At 39.0% G+C, this 20,650-nt stretch overlaps 1 protein-coding gene and 1 pseudogene across 2 annotated transcripts in view; both read left to right on the plus strand.

Moving 5' to 3' along the window:
* Positions 1-1,981: 1,981 nt before the first annotated feature.
* On the plus strand, positions 1,982-4,219 carry LOC101030299 (SH3 domain-containing kinase-binding protein 1-like; annotated as a pseudogene).
* A 1,966-nt stretch (positions 4,220-6,185) lies between these two features.
* The window catches only part of PZP (PZP alpha-2-macroglobulin like), a 68,677-nt gene continuing 54,212 nt past the window's right edge, over positions 6,186-20,650 (plus strand). Inside the window, exons 1-11 of one of the 2 annotated variants that reach the window (XM_039471936.2) lie at positions 6,186-6,516; positions 10,706-10,889; positions 11,658-11,817; positions 11,975-12,027; positions 12,997-13,017; positions 13,282-13,450; positions 13,887-13,971; positions 16,421-16,532; positions 16,868-16,982; positions 17,121-17,230; positions 19,074-19,235. In XM_039471936.2, coding sequence (XP_039327870.1) covers positions 6,434-6,516; positions 10,706-10,889; positions 11,658-11,817; positions 11,975-12,027; positions 12,997-13,017; positions 13,282-13,450; positions 13,887-13,971; positions 16,421-16,532; positions 16,868-16,982; positions 17,121-17,230; positions 19,074-19,235 — 1,254 coding nt within the window. In that variant the 5' untranslated portion in view covers positions 6,186-6,433. The remainder of the gene's footprint in view (positions 6,517-10,705; positions 10,890-11,657; positions 11,818-11,974; positions 12,028-12,996; positions 13,018-13,281; positions 13,451-13,886; positions 13,972-16,420; positions 16,533-16,867; positions 16,983-17,120; positions 17,231-19,073; positions 19,236-20,650) is intronic. The other variant, XM_003926676.4, reaches the window with a different exon arrangement.

The following is a 20,650-nucleotide window of genomic DNA, read 5'->3' on the forward strand; positions in this document are numbered from 1 at the left end:
ACCTCTTGGGAGATTTCTGTTCATAATTACCATTGTAGGCTGACCTTGGTCCTACTGTGGATCTTAAAACAGCACTGTAAACTGGCTCCAGGCCCTCTCCGGGAGACATGCCCATTCATAAACCAGAGGCAGGCCTGAAGACCTTGGTCTCAGCTATATACAGGCCCTGAAGCAACCCTGTTACTTGGTACCCATTCTTCTCAGCTGCATTCTGGACCACTACTGTCTGCCTAGAAACCTACCTGGTGACCCAGCAGGAGCCCTCCTAAGGACTCAGAGGAAGCCACGTCCATCCACATCACATATCTGGTAACTAGCCCACAATCGGTGGACTCTGAAGTAGACCCTCATCTCCGTGCCAGACCTACTGACCAAGGTCTGGGAGGCAGTCCAATTTACCCAGGGAACAGGCAGAATCTAAGCCTACTGGAGCCCCAGGTAACAGGCCTGCCAACCACAGACCTCACTGTTGACCCAGCAAAACCATGGGACCTGGCTGTGCCTCCAGTTGACCACTATTCTGGAAGAAATCCTGTCATCCTGGGAACCCAGCAAAAGCATCCTGAGAAGCTTTACCTGCAAAACCAGTCTACAAAGATGGGAAAAGGTGTTCGCTTCTTCAGTTGCATAGACACCAATGCAGAGTTACACAGATAATGATGAACCAGCCAAACACAATACCTCCACAGGAAACTCCAGTAACTAACCCCCACCCCAAATGGAGGTCTACAAATTTCCCCCCAAAATTCAAAATTCAAAATCATCATCTCACACACTGCTGAGTGAGATGCAAGAAAACACAGACAAAATTAGAAAACAATGCATTAACAAAAAGAGAGGTTTAATAGTGAATTAGAAACCATTAAGAAAAAAACACAAAAAGTGTGTAAGAATAGAACTGAATATTTTAATGGAAATCTTCAACAGCAGACTGGACCATACAAAAGAAAAAATTAGCAACTTGAAAACAGGTCATGTAAATAGTTTAATTAAAGGAAAAAAGAAAAAGGATTAAGTAACAGTGAAGGAAGTGTAAGGGACCTGTGGAATACCATCAAGAATACAAATACACAGATTATGGGAGTCTCGGAAGGAGAAAAGAAGGAAACAAGCAGAGAGCTTATTTAAAGGAATACTGGAAGAAAAATGTAAAAGCTAGGAAAGACCAAGTATTGGTGGCAATATGGTGATATGAAAACCCTCATGCAGTACTGGTAGAATTGCAGTGCGATGTAACCTTATTCTGGAGAGTTCTTTGTCACTATTTAGTCACTGAACTACATGCCTCTGAAAGAGCATTCTCACTCCTGCATACATGTCTTGCAATAGGATTTACCTGTCTCAAAGGGTATATGTAAGAAGATATTTATCAAAGCAGTATTTGATAATGCAGGACAATAACAATCTTGTTTTTATTGTCAGGAGAGTGGAAACACTAAATGTGGTAGATGATCACCAAAGAGAGCTATACTGCGGTAAAATGCAATTAATAAGATACATATGTATAAACATGGGAGGATGTTTTAAAACTAGCAATGATCAAAAAAAGTAAGAAACAGGCAAGGTCTATGTCACAATACTATTTACGTAAAATAAAAATACATACTTAGGACTTTCCTTTCCAGTAATGATATACAAGGTAATTGAGATCAAACTTCCTATTTAAACTAAAAATGGTTGATTACATGTATACTCACTGGAGGTAATGAAAAGCAAAGACTGTGAATAATTATGAATCCCAAAGTTCAGAAGCAACATAACAACCCAGAGAGGCAATTCTGTGCTTTGAGGGCACTTTCCCCTCAGGGTATTTAACGGCTCCAGAATATTCGGCTGAGAGATTTAGAAGCACATTTTAAAGCCTTTAGTAAATAAAATGTCAGCATCTAGAGTCCAAGGCTCTCCAAATTGGGACAAGGAGAGGCTCCTGATAGACCCTTCACATATAGTGTTGTGATATCAAACTGAAGGTATAATTCAAATGGTCCCTAAATATATGAAAGGATGTGTAAAGTCATTAATAATGAAAATTAAGGCAAGATACAGCTTCACCCATCAGACTGACAAAAAGTAAAATGCCTAGCAAAGGAAACTGATGGTAAAGATAAACTGAAAATATCCCACCACACTGCAGATGGGTATTGAAATCCTTGTACCACTTTGAAAAGCAATTTTCCAATATCTGGTAGATTTCAAGATATACCTACATATATAGCCTATAACTCCATCTCTGCTGTATACCCTAGAGAAACTCCTGTAAATATGCTTAAGTAGACATACCACATTTGTAGCACTATCGTTTGTAATGTTGAAAAAACTATGAAGAATCTAAAATCCAGCACTAAGGGAACAGAGTAACAGGTTTCGCTACATTCATAGAGTGTCATGTAGATGATCATTAAAATTAATAAATTATATCCTCTTTATCAATGTTAATAAGTCTTTAAAACATAATCATGAAACTGAAGAGAGGGGGCTGGCTGCATGATGGGAGAAGAGACTATTGGGAAGAAGGTACCTGCAACTACAGCAACTACAGACTCGTCGAAAGCAGAAATCGCCAGCAGGACAAAAAGCAAGGATTACTGCAAAGGAATATTTCCATATGAGGCACAGAATGGTAGTGAATTGACAATCAAAGAAGGAGATACAGTCACTGTCATCAATAAGGACTGCGTTGACGCTGGCTGGTGGGAAGGAGAGCTGAACGGCAGACGAGGCCGGGTGCCCGATAACTTGGTGAAGTTACTTCCACCGGACTTTGAAAAGGAGGGGATTTGGAGGCTAAGGCGGGCAGATCACCTGAGGTCGGGAGTTCAAGACCAGCCTGACCAACATGGTGAGACACTGTCTTTCAAAAAAAAAAAAAAAAAAAAAAAAGAAGGAAAGAAAGAAAAGAAAAGGAGGCAAATAGACCAAGAAGCCACCACCTCCATTCGCTCCTGTCATCAAACAAGGGGCAGGTACCACTGAGAGCAAACATGAACTTAAAAAGATACCTCCTGAAAGACCAGAAATGCTTCCCAACAGAATAGAAGAAAAAGAAAGACCAGAGAGAGCCAAAACTGGCTTTACAGAGGCCCTCCGTTCCTGCCATACGACCAAAAAGGCCTCGGCCACCTAAGACCCATTCTCTCAGCAGACCTGGTGCACTGCCCCCAAGAAGGCCAGAGCGACCGGTGGGTCCGCTGACACACACCAGGGGTGACGGTCCAAAGACTGACTTGGGGACAGTTCGCTTTCTGGCATCCTGGACAAAGATCTCTCGGACCGCAGCAATGACACCGACCTAGAAGGTTTTGACTCCATGGTGTCATCTACTGAGAAACTCAGTCATCCGACCACAAGCAGACCAGAAGCTACGGGGAGGTGGCCTCCCTCCCAGTCCCTCACATCTTCATCCCTTTCGAGCCCTGACATCTTCGACTCCCCAAGTCCCGAAGAGGATAAGGAGGAACATATTTCACTTGCGCACGGGGAGTGGACGCATCAAAGAGAACTTCCAAGACTGTTACCACATCCCAAGTGTCTGATAACAAAGCACCCCTGCCACCCAAGCCGGGGACCGTGGCAGCAGGTGGTGCTGGGCCAGCCGCTTTGTCCTCGACGGCACCCTCCTGCCTGTCATCCTTTCTGGGATGGACGCAGAGCCAACTCCCGGTCTCTGTACAGCACAGAAGGAAAAGCAAAGACGGAGCCTGCGGCCAGCAGCCAGGCGGCTGTGGAGGAGCTAAGGACACAGGTCCGCGAGCTGAGGAGCATCATCGAGAACATGAAGGACCAGCAGACACGAGAGATTAAGCAGCTATTGTCTGAGTTGGATGAAGAGAGGAAAATCTGGCTTCGGTTGCAGATGGAAGTGACTGACATAAAGAAAGCTCTACAATCAAAATCAATACGTGATCAATGAAATGTCACCTTATTCATCCTGAGTCTGAGACTCAAATTTTCCGCCCCAGCCAAAATAATCTTGTGCCAAAAGATGAAACGTTTGCCTCAACATGTCTCTGTTTGAAAGATGAGCACAAAAGTCTTGATGGCACAACACAAATTCCATCCAAGAGGAGAATCTTCCCCAGGGTTTAGTCCCGGGGCTGGCACTTGTTGTGACTTACACAGAGCAAAATTGTGCTAAAGGCTTTTCTACTCTGAGATCTCAATGCGAAACGAAAACTCAGGCAGTTTAGCCCATAGTGGTACTATTTTGATGATATTTTCCATTAATAAAATGGAATTTCAGATGATTCATTTACAAGCTTTATAATTTTATGATTTTTTTAATCGCGTTTTGTCACAGACTCCCCTAGTGTTTGTACTACATGTAGTCAGAAGCAAGTGTCCTTTTCTTTTGCTTCAGGTTGAGAGCTGCCTTGCTCTTTGTCCCCCATTAGGATTCGATTACATATTCAATTTTAGGTTCAAGCTGTCCCTTCCCCTGCCAGCAAGCCCCGCCACCCTAAGAGAAACTTTAGCTTATATATGGTGGTATATTTACAAAAAGAGAAAGAGAAAATCTGGTATTTGCAATGATCTGTGCCTTCTTTTCCCCACCCTTTTGATTGGAGCTTTTGTGATGCAGCTACCATGATTCAAAAAATTTTAAAAATAAAAATAAATCTGCCACTTATCCAAGTCCACTAGAGGCCACTGTCTTCAAAGCTTCTCTCACCCTAGCCAAAGGTCCTAAGAGAAGACAGCTGTGAAGTTTGGCGTGCTTCGTGGTACCAGCTGTGACTTCTAAGTTTCTCCTACTTTTAGGTCGTTCATGAAACTGGAAATGTCATCCCTGCTTGATTTTTCATCAGCCAAGTTAAACCCCTGCTTTCTGCCCTTTGCACCTTTTCTGTGAACAGAATATGCATTATTAAAGCAAAAATAAACAAAAGTAAAATGCAAATAAAAAATAGTAACAAGTTTTGCAATATGTACATACCACTTATATATATAATATGAAAAACAAAATTATGCTATATGTTTTTACATAACTATGGATTAAGAACAGAGAAACCTATCTTGAAGAATACATGTAAATGTCCTAATCCCACAACATTGGGAGGGAAATGAGACTGAAGAGAATTACAAAGGAAACTCCAACCGTATTTGTCCTGCTTTACTTCTTTTTAAGGGTGGGCGGGATCTGGTAAAAACTGGAGAACCTGCTAGACAAATTCCAAAAAAGTCCTACCGTTACCATGCTTCATTTCTTAAGAAGAAATGACCTTAAACAAATGTGGCTAGTGTTTAATTTTATTAAGGTTGGGTGTGTGTAAGTTACGGGTGTTTTTATCTTGTTCTCTGTATGTGTGAGTATATATATAAAAGATTTCATAATGTAAAATAAATTATTTCATTCTATGATAATGTGACAAAAGAAGCAAAGATGTGAAATAAAAACTAACAGGAAGGAATCTGCTTTAAACAGTGTGGCCAGGGATTCGCGCTCCAAAGAAGGGGCGCTTAAGCTGAAATATGCAGAAACAGAAAGAAAGTCGAGTTTTAAAAAGTTTCAAGCAGAGTAGTGTGTAAATAGACACACCAATGTCTGCAGTCTCAGATGGCATTAAATCTGCTGATGGTTTATCTGTGATCATCATTCTCCTACAAGTTCTATAAGAGCATGGATACTGAATATCCTGTTCAACATTGTATTTTCATCACCAGAATAGTAACACACAGTATGGCTCAAAAAAAATTCTCAGATTTTTTTTTTTTTTTTTTTTTTGTCAACCAAAGTGAATGACATGGTTTAAGGGACTCAAATGTTAGAGTTCCCAGACAGTAGCAAGGACACATAAGAGCAACTAAGAATCTGATCAGATCAACGCTGTGAAATAGGCAAGGGTGATCTCTGAGAACTTCTTTCTAACATCTCTTTCATCTTTTTTCTCTTCTCTCTTTCATTTATCCTCTACTCTAGAAATTCTTATTTTGTATTATTTTCTTCCTTGACCATGTACTCAATCAACTGCTAAAAATACCCTCAAACCCCTATAGTTTATAGTTATAACTCACTCCGTCCCAGACATGAATCTGCAATGCCTGAGTAACTATCATGGTAACATGTCACATGACATTTTTTGTCAGTGTCCTTTGTCACCTGCTTGTAAGGATTTTGAAAGAGATGGAGAAAGGTAAGTTGAAGGTTCCTCATCAGGAGATTTGCTGTCAAAGCTCATTCTAAATGGAATATGAATTTTATCCTCCAGACATGCCTCAACAACCGTCAGAATTTAACCTTGAGAAAAATGAGGCAACCACTGAGAGTCATGACCCTTTTAGGGAATCCGTGCTCAATTCTGAACTCTATTCAGGGGCCTTCGGGTGGGGCTTGTTTGCACATAGTGGCCACATAAAAGCCTAGTCAACTTGGCTGGTCTCAGGGATAAGGCGGAGGGCAGAGAGTTGGGCACAGCCGTGAGATTTATCCCTCACAATGGGGAAAGACAGACTTCTTCATTTATGTCTCACGCTGCTGCTTCTCCTGCTTTCTGCCAATGACTCAGACTCTGCAGAACCGTAAGTCTCACTCGCTCTTTCTTCCAGAGTGCATTTCAGTCTCTTCCTATGTCTTCGCTTTGCCTTCCTTTGTAAATGCAACCTTTCCACTCATTAGGATACTTTCCAAACACAGGAAATTATTACACTTAATGCCTTGTTTATCTTTCATTTGTCCCCTACTCTTGAAATCATTTTTCTACGTTGGGCCAATCAGAGTTATAAATACAAGTAGTCACTAGGAAGCATGATTAGATAAAACACTGAAAGCTTAGATCCCGCCTTCACAGAACTGTTCTTTTGGATGGAAGGCATTGAGTATAAAGATATTCAAACTGTATAGCGAGGTGCAACTTAACATGTATTGTAGGCCGTCTATATCCAGAAAGTACAGCTCCTTTATTTTTCAGCCATGTATCAAGTCTTCACCAACAGCCCCCCCAGTGGGGCATCAATGTAGGGGGTGGGATAATTTAATCCTATGCAGTTGTAAGTTGGTAAATTCTATAACTGTAAGACTTCTTTTCCCCCTCTCCCCAGTTTCTCTTTTCCATAGTGTCGAGAAGCTGGTGGTCTCCATTATCTCCTGATAGAGAAAAGTGTCAGAGTCCTTGGTCTCAAAGTTCTCCGTCCTTCTTGACTGCTGTCAGCCTGACTTCTTCGTGCCCGCTAGCATGCGCTGTTGGAGTTTAGCCATCTGGTTTCTCTTGTGCGGTCAGGATCCCGCAGTCCTCTCTGACTGACTCACTCCATCTGTTTCATAACCCATAGAATTCCTGCCTTTCCAATGCATCCTGCCTGCAATAGTATGGCTTTTTTTTCTGTACCTCTTGCATACCCACACCGCACTTCTAGATGCCTACCGTGTCTCCTGTATTCCAGATTGATACAGGGAAGTCTTCTGAGTCCCAGATGCGGGGAGGGATAAGGGGTTCCTCTGCCCTGTGCGTTACCCTTATTCATGTAACGCAATGAGCCCTCTTCAGGTCAAAGTGCAGAAAGCAGAAATCAGGACTTTAATCCAGGAACTCTCCTGCTCTCCTCAGGCTTTTTCCTTGCACGATTTCCTGACAATCGGAAGGGGTACATTTCTCCCCTCACTGTCCCTGTGCCTCATCTGCAGCTGTGGGCGCTACCACTTCCTGCTTCCAGAAAGCGTGTGGGAATATGTGATGGTTATTTTGCTTTCCAAGAGCAGACTGAATGGATAAAGCCGGGGCGTGTGTTGGGTCAGAAACCTTAAGCAATTCGTGGTTTTGGACGCAGTCCCATACTGCATACCACCATGTTACCACTGAAACCGATCTTTCACGTCGTGTCCACCATCGAGCAAAGAGCAACAAGCCTCATGCCCTACTTACCACAAGCAGAAGGGGCGTAGGGAGAAAACTTACCCTTATTGCTCCAGAATTAACCCCTGATGTGATAAATGAGAGAGGTTGCCGAAGAGACCCAATAGCCGTTCTCTGCTGCCTTGGGGCAGTAAGCTTCAGAGAGATGGAGGTTTCAGCAGAATAAAATGAAAAAGAGAAAATTAAACGTTATTGGTTTAATATTTGCTAAATTTAATCCCTGCTAAAAAGGCAAATATTTAAAATGCAAACATTCGTGATTGAGTAATGTATTAAAACGTTTTAGCTGCTCACAACCAGTGAAATCTTGGGCAAGTTTGTCAAGATGGGTTTGTTCCAATTTCAATAATTATTAAATAAATATTAACTGAACTCATATAGAACAGTTCTTTGAAATATCAAATATATGTGGAATTAATTTTGAATTGTGATACCATTTAGGCTTATAATTTATAAGAATAAAAGTAGTATTAAATAAAAAGATATATATATTAAATTTAAAAAAAAAATATATATATATATATATGCCTTCTTGGGATCAAAGAACTAATGAAAAAATTTTTGGATGGGGAGGTAAAATATGATAAATTTTTATTGTTTATCATGTCCTTAAAAGAGCAGTGATCAGGGGATCGGAATCATCCAGATACCAGAAAAAGATTAGATAAAAGGGACTAGCTGAATGAGGATGGGCAAGTTACTTAACCGCCCTCAGCATCTCTGTTAGAAAACAAAACCTTACCACTCATACAGTAAAATAATCTGAAACTTTAATGATTTAAGAGTGGCTCTAGAGATTCATGGCAGATAGTTTTGCCCAGGGACATATTAAAACACATGTAGCAAGCCTGGTGTGCTGGAGTAGACTATGTAGAGGATGAGAGAACCAAATTTGAGTTCCAGATTCCACAACTCAATTATCTTTAGATTCTCACCTCCTAGTCTCACACGTTTTAATTTTGTCAAGTAACAAAACTAGGTTTCTTGTGTCAAAGTGCCTGTCCAGAAAACAATTTAAAATGTAAGAGTTTATGTTGGCAATGGAAAGGTAAGGCTAGTAAAATAACGTAAGAAAATAATAGTCTTTTCTTGCGAATTTACTCTAGAAATGGCTTAACCCTGCAGATGTTGCATCATTCATTAATCCTGGAATCATTAAAGCTTTGAGGAGTCACATTTTATGCATAATATACTGATTTGGCATGGGGCCAGGGATTTTATCCTTCTGTTATGTATTCCAGTTTTGGGGACTGATGAGGATCTCATGTGTTAGCTTCCACAAACAGGGATAATTGTGTCATGCATGTACCTTGCAGCATTGCTGGGAAAATTAAATGGCTCAATACAGGAACTGCTTAACAATTCCAGTTGTGTGGCAGATACTCAAAAACAGCAACAACAAAAACATACTCTCTTTCAGCCCATGAGAGTTCAGAGTGTGGAGAGATTATATTGAGTTCAATGCTTATGGAAAGTGACCGGAAACTATGAGCAGAGGGCATTAGAGACAAAGGGCACTCATCAATAAAGCTAAGGCAACAATATGAGGCTTACACAAGAACCTGCCTGTGCCCTGAAAAACTGAAACATTCAACAATTTAAATAAAGAAGAAAAGATTTTTCAAAATAATATGCACTCATAGTACTTATATAAACTTTTTTTTTAAGTGACAGAGTCTCACTCTGTCACTTAAAAAAAAAAGTTTATATAAGTCTCACTCTGTCACCCAGGCTATAACACAGTGGTGCAATCATAACTCACAGTAGCCTCGACCTCCTGGGCTTAAATGACCCTCTGTCTCAGCCTCCTGAGTAGCTGGGACTACAGGCATGCACCATTACATGACCACACCTGGCTAAATGTTTTATTTTTATTTTTTGTAGTGATGGGCATCTCACAATTTTGCCCAGGCTGTTCTCAAACTCCTGGCCTCAAGTGACTCTCCTGATTCAGTCTCCCAAAGTGCTGGGGATTATAGGTGTAAGCCACTGCTCTACTGTCAGCCTGAGCCTGTTTTTTTTAAAAAAAAATTTTTTTAAAGATAACCTATTCACCCATGTGATTCTGAAACAACAATATATTTGGACATATTAATATTAAATTATTAATGTTGATTACCCCAAAGAATTGGACATAAAGGGAAGTGATAATAAAATGCAGTGTGTGTTTGTGTAGTGTGTGTGAGAGAGAGTTGTGAGTGTAAATAATTGACAAAATTTTCAAACCTGTTGATATAATACTGATTTTGACTGAATTGTATCTGAGGAGCCTCAGAGAAACAACAAATACTTTTTTCAGTGTTGCTGAAAATGATTTGCAATATACACATGTGTTATTTCGGGTAATGGTATATGCTTGCTGAAGCTCCTTCCGTTGAATTTGTGTAAATCTAGTCATGGTGTTCATTCCAAAGTGATGTTTATCTAGGCAGATTTTAAAGTCAGTCTTTTTTTAAATGAATAATCACTCCCAATTTATTATATGTGTGGGTGTGTCTGCGTAGCCACGTACTTTTATGGCTATATATTCAAGAATTCAGAAACCTTTTAAAGTTCAAAGTTGAAGTTTAAGAGTTCAGATTGCTCTTTAAAGCAAGGAAACCCCATGAAACTGTCACATCTTGGAAAGCACTCTCCAGTGTTTCGTGGCTCCAGGTGGCGAGGCATGACCGATCAGTAAAAGATATCATTCTTGTGCTGGTCTGTGACAGAAACACCGTCGTATTGTTCTTAGTTCATTGACTTTTAGAATAAAGCTGATTGCAGCAATTCATACATATTGTTATGAAAACACACTTATGGATGAAAATGCTTACAATCATCAGTTTTTCTCTAAGCTAGGCTTCTTCCCTTCCCAGGCAGTACATGGTGCTGGTCCCCTCCCTTCTCCACACTGAGACCCCTGAGAAGGGCTGTGTCCTTCTGAGCCACCTGAATGAGACAGTGACTCTAAGCGCTTCATTGGAGTCTTCCGGGGGAAACAGGAGCCTCTTCACTGACCTGGTGGCGGAGAAGGGCTTATTCCAATGTGTCTCCTTCACTGTGAGTGCTACAGTGCCATCTGGCAGTCTCTGCTTGATATGTTTTGTTGAGTTCTGTACGTCATGGTGAGGAGTTCTGGTGTGCAATCCCAAGGAATGACTTTAAGAATGTAGTTAGGACTTCAGAAATGACTAAAAATGGTAAACTTTCAACTATTAAGGAACAGAGCGTTTTTCTTTTACCAGAGTAAGGAAGAAATACATTTCTTAATTTTTTTCCTAAATAATAATCCTACTGCCCACAAAAAAAAAAATTGCGACTTAGAAGAGTTTTCTAGTCTTGATTGTAAGTGTCTCTTTAAGGATGGGGCTGAACATTGCCTAGAAATAGAGCAGATGAAAATTACATGATTAAAAGAGCTTTGCATGCAACATAATCTTTTGTGCATGCAGGATACTCTAAGCAAACACTTAGTACCTCGTTAAAGCTGCCTAACTTGGGATACTCAGCTTCTGTGCTCTCCTGTATTTTTTCAAAGATGCTTCTCTCCATTCCTTCTGAGTATATATACTCAGTTAAAAGGCATCTAATTTAATAACTAGAGCTCTAGGTGAACTCCATGGAAATCTGGGTTCTAATGATGGCTGCTCTTACTGATACAGTTCCTCTATCTCGTGGTAATAGCTTCATTCTTGTGTCTGGAGAAATATTCATACCTTCCTGCTCCTTGCTGAAGCTGAAGGAGAGACAGGAAATAACAATGACTGAAGAATGCAGAGGGAGAAGACTGCACAGTTCCTCAGTAGTAAAAACTCCTTTGCTTTTTAGCTCCCAAGGATCTCAGCCTTATCAGAGGTGGCATTCCTTAGCATCCACATAAAGGGGCCTACGCAGGATTTCAGGAAGAGGAACACGCTTCTGGTAAAGAACGCCCAAAGTTTGGTCTTTGTCCAGACAGACAAACCCATCTACAAACCAGGACAGACAGGTATGTAGGGAAATTCCACCAGTTGGACCAACACTGAGAAGGAAGGGTCACCTGAGCCTCCAAAGTCTCCATTATCCTAGCCCCATTGCCTTCTGTCTTATTACCCAAATTACCTGCTTTACTGTGTCTGAATCTTATCAGAGAACTACTTTTTCAGTAAGATTCCGTGTTGTCTCTGTGGATGAAAATTTTCGCCCTCAAAATGAACTGGTAAGCATCCAACATCTATAGTTTGGATCGGGTGAGCGGCGGGGAGCGGGTAGAGTGGGAAACTCACCCAGAGTGAGGTAGAAAGGTACAAAAAGTAAGGGGATGAAAGACACTTGTTTCTGAACTTGGCTCCAGCCCCAGCACAGATTTGCAGTCTTATACAACACAAAATTGAGGGACAAGAAATGAGGAAGTTCTTTCTCTTATAACAGTAGCTAATCAGTCTGGCAACAGCGACATGTATTGCTCTGAACACACTACATTAAGAGTAATGAAGAAGCGTATAAGAGGCACTATTCATAGTCATACTTTCAATGAATTTATGGTTAAAAAGCAACAAATTATACTTTTCTGAATATACAGGTATACACAATAGATTATATTATAATTTTATTATGTAATCTATACACATAGTATAGCATCTGTTATACACAAAGATTTTTTATGCTAATTGAATTTCCCTCTTTTCAACTCACCTTCAATATTAACACAAAGGAACAAAGCTGCTTTTAATAGGTAGAAAATAGACAATGTTAAAATCAGAAGAAATATTCTTGCTTTACTTTCAACCAAATAATTCTGGGAATTATCTTTCTGTAGGTTTAAATCATAATGATATATAACTCTATTAATATTTATTTCTCAATTTATGAAAGTAATCAATTGGTCATACTATTCATTAGGAGAAATTTAGTATCCAAATAATATTCATACATAAAGATTCAATAATATCATTCACCAATAATTTTCAGGAAAATGGCAGCACATAATAATTGTGGAATATATTGTTTATGCTCATCCTGGAACTATTGAATAATTTCCCTGAGATTTTTTCAATTCTGTGATGTTTCTTATTGAATTTAGCTACAGATAGGATTCTTCCTCAGTAGGTTGTTTGATCACAAGTCTGAAATTGTATAGCCTTTGCTGGAATTCTAATCACATATCTTTTTTCCTTTTATCATATAGATTCCTCTGATATACCTTGAGGTAAGTATCAGAAAAAGTATCTTATGATAAATTAGTACTTTTAGAGAGTAAGAGGTTCTGATAATATTTCAGACAGATGAAATACTCTAAAAACGTCCAGATCTGAATTACTCTCACTCCCAGTTCTCAGGTTGATTGTATTTTCTCTTCCTTCTGTGTTTGTCTTTCCTGAGGCAATGCCAATTATCACCTCAAAATCATTTGAGATGCCCAAGGACTATTGCGACTAAATGATTACTCCTCATGCTTCTTGTTTACCTTCAGAATCCAAGAAGAAATCGAGTCGCACAATGGCAGAGTCTCAAGCTAGAGGGTGGCCTCAATCAGTTGTCATTTCCCCTCTCATCAGAACCCATTCAGGGCTCCTACAAGGTGGTGGTACACACAGAATCAGGTGGAAGGATAGAGCACCCCTTCACCGTGGAGGAATTTGGTATGGATTATGGAAGATGAAAAAGGCATGACGTTTTGATTGCTAGAGTGGGAGCTCACTTAGATCCCTTGAATTTCCCATAGGTATGTTGAAGTTGCAGTAGAGTCAAACATACCTGCTTCAAAGACTATTAGGATTAGCTAATCAGCTACTGACCTTGCTGATTTTCAGTAGAAAATTATGCTTTGCCAAGTACCAAACTTCCTGCTTCAATGAAACCACCGTCATTTGTTAGTATCACTGAGGTCTGCTGTGCTCAAGAGGTCAGTTAGATTCTGCATGAACTGATCAACCTTACCATCTTAAAGTCGATACATTAAAAAATAAATCTAACATTCAGGGTATCATTTTGGGAGAAATCATTGATACAGTGAAATTCTTTGTATTTCCAATTCATGTTTACCACCTTCTTTATTCATATTGTCTCTACTAACAGTGCTTTCCAAGTTTGAGGTCGAAATTCAGGTGCCAAAGATAATCAGTATCATGGATGAAAAAGTGAACATAACAGTATGTGGAAAGTGAGTTATACTGTTTTTATCTATAATTTTATATTTTGCCTCAATTCTGAGTGGTTTTGTAAGTTCAAAATTATAAATTTACTTTCCCTTTGCACTTCGGTAATATTACTCCATTGGCTTCTCTTTGTTTAATGACTTATTATTAAAATTTTCAAATACACAAAAGAATAGAAGCACCCTTAATTATGATTTAATGATAAACATCTTTCCACATTGTTTTGTTATATATTTTGCTTTAACATTTTAGGATAAGTCACAAAGATCATGATATTTGCTTCTCTATGCAGTAGGATGTACCTCTAAAATACAGAGACATTTTTCCACTTACCATGATCACACTTACCAAAATTAATTTTCCAAAACTATTTCCAAGTTTAAAGTCAAGTATCTTCAGTTTTCCTAATAATTGTCTCATAAAGCTGGTGTTCACACACTGGTTTTGGATATTATGACTCCTAAGTACCTTCTTTATCCAAATGCTCTACAGTGTAAATTTTCAATCACATGCAAAAATTAACAAGAGTATTAAAATATAATTTCATGCACCTATCACCTATTTTAAAAATTTTCCAGGTTCTTTTTGTCCCATTTCCTCCCCTGTGTAGTTTTTAGCTCTAATACTTTAAAGAAAGCCATAGGAAGCTATAAATATCTTAAAGGTTTTAAATCTTTAACCTCCCTTTTTTAATGACATTTCACTGAAGATCATTATTTGGCCCCTAAAAGTCTCGTTTGCTGAATCTGCCTGCTCATTTCCTCATGGAACATTGAATTAATTATGCCTCATCTTTCCTCTGGGCAAGTTTAAGAGGATACATTGAATGTTTTACATCGATCTTTTGTCATAGAACAATTGTTTAATAACCAGAAATAGTGCAGTGGTAGAACAAATTGTTTAATAACCTGAAATACTCTCTCCCCAGATTTTGATAATCCAGGCGATTTCACTTTCTCCTTTTCTTCATATGTGTACCATAAACACCAATCCTCTATTGAGGAAAGAGGATGAGCTGATAAGATGGACCAAAAATGCGACATGGAAGCCTAAAGCTCATAGGTCACAATTACCGGGCAAAAGCCAATAATTAGGAGTGTATAGGAGTGATTTAGACCTAATATAAATGATCCAGTGACTGATGTCATGACTAGGAAGGGTACTAGACCCAGAATCGGCAGTGATGAGTGTGCATCCCCTACCAGAACTTCCCGTTTAACTCGGCATTCTGCGGCTTCTCTGAACCTCTATCCCTTAAGCGGTAGACAGAGGGCATGAACCTGACCCGTGAGGTTCCTTTCCACTGTTGCCCTCTGTGATTACAGATACCTCTTACAGTTCCTTTTAGCCTCGAGAAGCCAAACTGATTGCCTACAAGCAGTCCCAGAGAAAGCATGCAGGGTAAAGAAATATGCCAGCCTCGATGCTATATACCAGAATCACCAAAACGCTGAGGCCTCTGCCACATTTCAGCCTCAGAGCAATGGCCAAGGAGTTATGTGCCTAACTTGATAGTGCCCTGTTGCAGATGTCTATATCTTGGAGAGGAGTTTCAGAAAAATCTCTTTGGATTCTACCTTTTTATATAAAGCGATTTCAGAGGCATTTGCAAAGAGAAAGGAAAACTAATGTCCCGAGAAATAATTATTGTTTATTATTCTGTTACCTGTCTTCTAATGAGAGAAAGAACTAATATAACACGTGCACACACATATCCCCACGAATTAGCTTGTTTTTACATGCCTCACGGTGTTCTTTGGCCTCTTTTTCTACCTCTCCCCTCTCTTCTCTTCGCATGTGTGTAAAAGTTGTTTTTTTGTGTTTGTGCATTTTGTGTTAGATTTGCTTAGTTATTATGTACTTATTTGTATTCAGTTTGTCATCTAAATTTGGTTACATGGTATACAGAATAAGCTTTGATATTATTAAAGCAAAATCAAAAAGAATGATAGAAAATAAATAGATTAAAAGGAAGAGTCTCTCCCCCAGGCTGGAGCGCAGTGGAGTCATCTTGGCTCACTGTAGCCTCACACTCCTGGGCTCATGTGAATCTCCTGCCTAAACCTCCTAAGGAGCTAGGACTGCAGGTGCATGTCATCATACCGGCTAATTTTTTTAAAAGTGTTGTAGAGACTGGGTCCTGCTGTGTTACCTATGCTAGTCGGGAACTTTTGGCCTCAAGCGATCCTTCTTCTTGGCTTCTCAAAGCTTTGGGGTTGTAGGCATGAGTCACTGCACCTAGACAAATGGGAAAAAAATTAATTCCAAAGAAAATGTGGTGGTACAGTGCAGTCAAGTTTCAAAGGTTTTAATGGATAACATTTCTTGAGAGAGACATTTTCCAGACAGGTTTCTACTTGATGGGTGCCCAGATGATAGATGTGTAGGGAACTGACTGGTAGTGGAAAATGCAAATGGCTGTTCTCAATTCCTGATTTATTTCTCATATGCCAGATACACCTATGGGAAGCCTGTCCCAGGACTTGCAACTGTGAGCCTGTGTAGAAAACATTTTCCTGTTTCTTACTGTGCTATCAAGGAGATCTGTGAGGAATTCAGTCAGCAGGTTAGTAAGTGGTATTCTCTCTCAATGCTGTCACTTTCTACAAACAGTGAGAGACTCCATGACTCCATTTTATGACATAGAAAGACGGTATCAGGACAAGCTCATCCCAAAATATACACAACCAAAAAAGGAATTTCTGTTCTTAGTCAACAAGATTCTCCTTTGGATGACTAACTGTGGAGGTTACAAAGCAGATCTGAGTATTGACTTATTGAAGGTCAATTAACATGCTTACCACACAAAAAAGTTTTCTTGTCATTATAGAGAGAATAGTAGATTTAGTGACTATTGGTCTTAATTGGTATGATATTTATTGGTTTTGGTATTTTTCTCAGCTCAACAGCAATGGCTGCATCACCCAACAAGTAAAAGCGAACATGCTCCAGATTAAAAATACAGGCTTTGAAATGAAGCTCAGAGTGGAAGCCAGGATCAGAGAAGAGGGAACAGGTGTGAGTACGGAACGAATGTGGGAAAGAAAACAATAAACATTCATTGACTTCCCATAACAAAATAAGGGTCATTTGTAGGAAAGAAATTTTAGAACTAAAGTAACTTCTAAAAGTACTGACTCTTTATATTTTTTAGATGTGGTAGTCACTGCAAATGGGATAAGTGAAATCACAAACGTTGCATCCAAACTCACATTCGTGAAAGTGGATTCACACTTTAGACGAGGAGTCCCCTTTTCTGGACAGGTGGGATATATTTTAATTCACAGGTAAGCAAACTGTCCAGATGCACCTAAGCCCAGGTGCTACAATGTTGTAGCCCACATTTGGTTGGTATTACCAGTTAATTAATATGACCAAAACCATGAAACCAAGGAGAAATACTTTCCTTTCTAAATATCACTGATGAAATGTACAGACACACACTAAACTATTATGAGAATCAGAGATCTGTTTTAATATGTAGCTAATAAAGATACTTAATGTAATGTGACTTAGTTATTATATCAAATTTCTTCTTTCATCTAGTTTAGAATAAATGATATTTCTGTCATGACTCAGCCAGCATCAGAGGTTTCAGAGTTTATAACATTTATGGCTGGCTGTGTCCTTTTTTCATCTGCTACTCTCTTTAGACATAGTAAATAAGTCTTTAATTTTAGGTATAGGTATTAAAATAGTGTGCCTTTCATGGTTATTATTATTGTATTGTTTATATGTTTAATGTATATATTTTAACAAGAACAAAACAAATAAAATATTAATTTCATTCATATACATAATTTTACCAGTTTTATAATTAGTAAATAAGACATTTGACCAGACATAGTGGCTCATGCTTATAATCTCAGCACTTTGGGAGGCCAGGGTGAGGGGTGGGGTGGGGAGGATCGCCTGAGGCCAGGAGTTCTAGCTCAGCCCTGGAAACATAGTGAGACTTTGCCTCTACCAAAAAAAAAAGGAAAAAAAAAAAAAAAGCAGCAGGCTGGTGCTTAGTGGCATGCATTGTAGTACCAGCTACTTGGGAAGTTGAGGCTGGAGGATCCCTTGAGCTCAGAACTTTGATGCTGCTGTGAGCTATGATGGTACCACTGCACTCCAGCCTGGGCAACAGAGAAAGACCTGTTATGGAAGAAAAGAAAAGAAGAAAAGGAAAGGGAACGGGAAAAGGCAGAGAAGGAAAACAGGGAAGAAGGGAAGGGAAGAGAAGGGGAGGGGAGGGGAACGGAGGGGAGGGGAGGGCAGGACAGGGAAGGGAAGGGAAGGGAAAAAACTTTCTCAGGTGGGTTATTTTAGGTGATTTGTTGTAGGAGATAATAATAATGTTATTAACTAACGTTTATGGAATAATTATCATATACCAAATATCTTCTAATGTATTTTTATTATTTAAATTTTTTTAATTGATACATCATAGTTATCAGTTTGGGGGAGTACATGTGATTATTTAATACATTCAAATAATTTGTCAAGAACCAATCAGTATAATTGAGATATTCATCTCCTTAAATATTTGTCCTTTTTCTGTTAAAAATTCAAATGATTCTCTTCTGGCTATTTTTAAATCACAACAGATGATTGAAAACTATAGTCACCCTACTCCTCGAATGTATTTTTAAATAATTATTTAATCTTCAATACTACTATATGAAGGAGGCAATACTATTATCCCCCTTTTAATGAAGGTGGAAAACTGAAGCACAGAAAGGTTACGTGACATTTTTAGCTGCCAGAGAAGAGTTCAGTACGCAGCCAAGCATTCCAGCCTCCATCTACGTGAAAGGGAAAACAGCCGGTTTAAATTCATGTCTGTTTTTCTAACACCAGGTGCATATTAAGCGGCATGTTGTAGTTATTAAAAGCCTCCCTGACTCTAACGGAAATGCTCCAAAGTGTCATAGATAAGCTATGTAGGAATTAGGATCCAAATAGGCGGAAACATTCTGTAGTAAATATGCAGGTTTGCTGGGGGTTTCTGGGCGGGAAGGAGGTTGTTGTTTTAGTTACAGCAGCAAAAGCATTTGTCCATATGACTTCAGTCCTCTCTGGGTGTTATCCACATCAATTATCAAGTACTTTTCTTCTTTAGGTGCTTCTGGTGGATGGGAAAGGTGCGCCCATCCCCAATAAACTCATCTTCATCTCTGCGAATGAAGCCAACTATCACTTTAATACAACCACCAATGAACAGGGTCTTGTACGGTTTTCAATCGAGACTACTAATATCATGGCTAGTACTCTTTTTGTCACAGTAAGTATGGAAAGACAAACCTCTGAGGTCAAAAGGAAATATTAAGAACAGTGACATATTCAGAAGTGAAGAAAGACACAGATTGCATATAAGAGTAAGAAATAAGAACATATCTAGCTTTGAGGTTATAAATTTGCCGATAATAGAATTTCATGAAAAATAATAAAGGCATTAGAAAAGACACTACAGGGGAGGCTGAGGCAGGCGGATCACAAGGTCGAGAGATTGAGACCATCCTGGCCAACATGGTGAAACCCCGTCTCTACTAAAAGAATACAAAATTTAGCTAGGCATGGTGGCACATGCCCATAGTCCCAGCTACTTGGGAGGCTGAGGCAGGAGAATTGCTTGAACCCGGGAGGTGGAGGTTGCAGTGAGCCGAGATCATGCCACTGCACTCCAGCCTGGTGCCTGGCAACAGAGCGAGACTCTATCTCAAAAAGAAAAAAAAGAAAAGGCACTACAGAATTGCCTGATCGTTTCACTATCATTATCTATAACATTTTATATATTATGAAAAAAAATCTTATTTGATTTGGGTCTTGAACAATATCAGCTGCTTCAGTAATTCATGTAATTTGTTTTATGTTATTTTTTCCATGTGTACTTAGAAATTTTGTAAAGTGATCACACACACACACACACACACAATACACATTGTCTAATGATGATGATCGAAACATTTCTATAGCTAAAAAGTTTTCATGCTGGTTATCTTAGACAAAGAAGTGATAAAAGACCACAATTTATGGATTTCATGTAGATAAATAACATAAATCATTTCTGTTTCTTAATGTTTACTTATTAATTCAGTTTAAAAATATGTAATGACGTTTAATGTTTTCTATGTGATAGACGCTTGCCTTCCCTAGGATTTAAAAGGTGAATAGTGTCCCTACACTTCAAACATTCCTATTTTCATAGAGTTAACAGATCTGTGAATTATTAGTATGAAGTGCTTACATGCAAAAGGCTTTTTTTTTAAATAGGAACTTTATTATGAGAGCAAATAGAGGAGCCCATAACATATGCCTCATCAATTTAGGAAAAAATGAGTGCACTCTGGAGAAAAGCGAAGGAGCAGTTACCGCAAGGGAAATGGGTAGAATCATGTGGTGAACAGTATATGCGAGGCTCAAAGTTTCAGAAACCACGTAGGTTTTAAGGTTGGAAGTCATAGTAATGATAAGAGGCATAAATGCTAATTTACTAAGGATTACTACAAACAATTTTGAAGCCCTTAGGTTAATAGAATGTTATATTAATATAAAACCTAATTTTAATTAAGCTGGTTTATGAGGTAATTCTAATACCTGAAAAATCCCATTTCCACTTGTTGGAGTTATTTATCATTCTCACTGGGACGTCATTTTTCTTCCAGTTCTGAGGGGCAGAAGGAAAATGTCAAAGTAGTA

The sequence above is a fragment of the Saimiri boliviensis genome, chromosome 7 (genome assembly GCF_048565385.1).
Source record: "Saimiri boliviensis isolate mSaiBol1 chromosome 7, mSaiBol1.pri, whole genome shotgun sequence".
In the NCBI taxonomy this organism is placed as follows: domain Eukaryota; kingdom Metazoa; phylum Chordata; class Mammalia; order Primates; family Cebidae; genus Saimiri; species Saimiri boliviensis.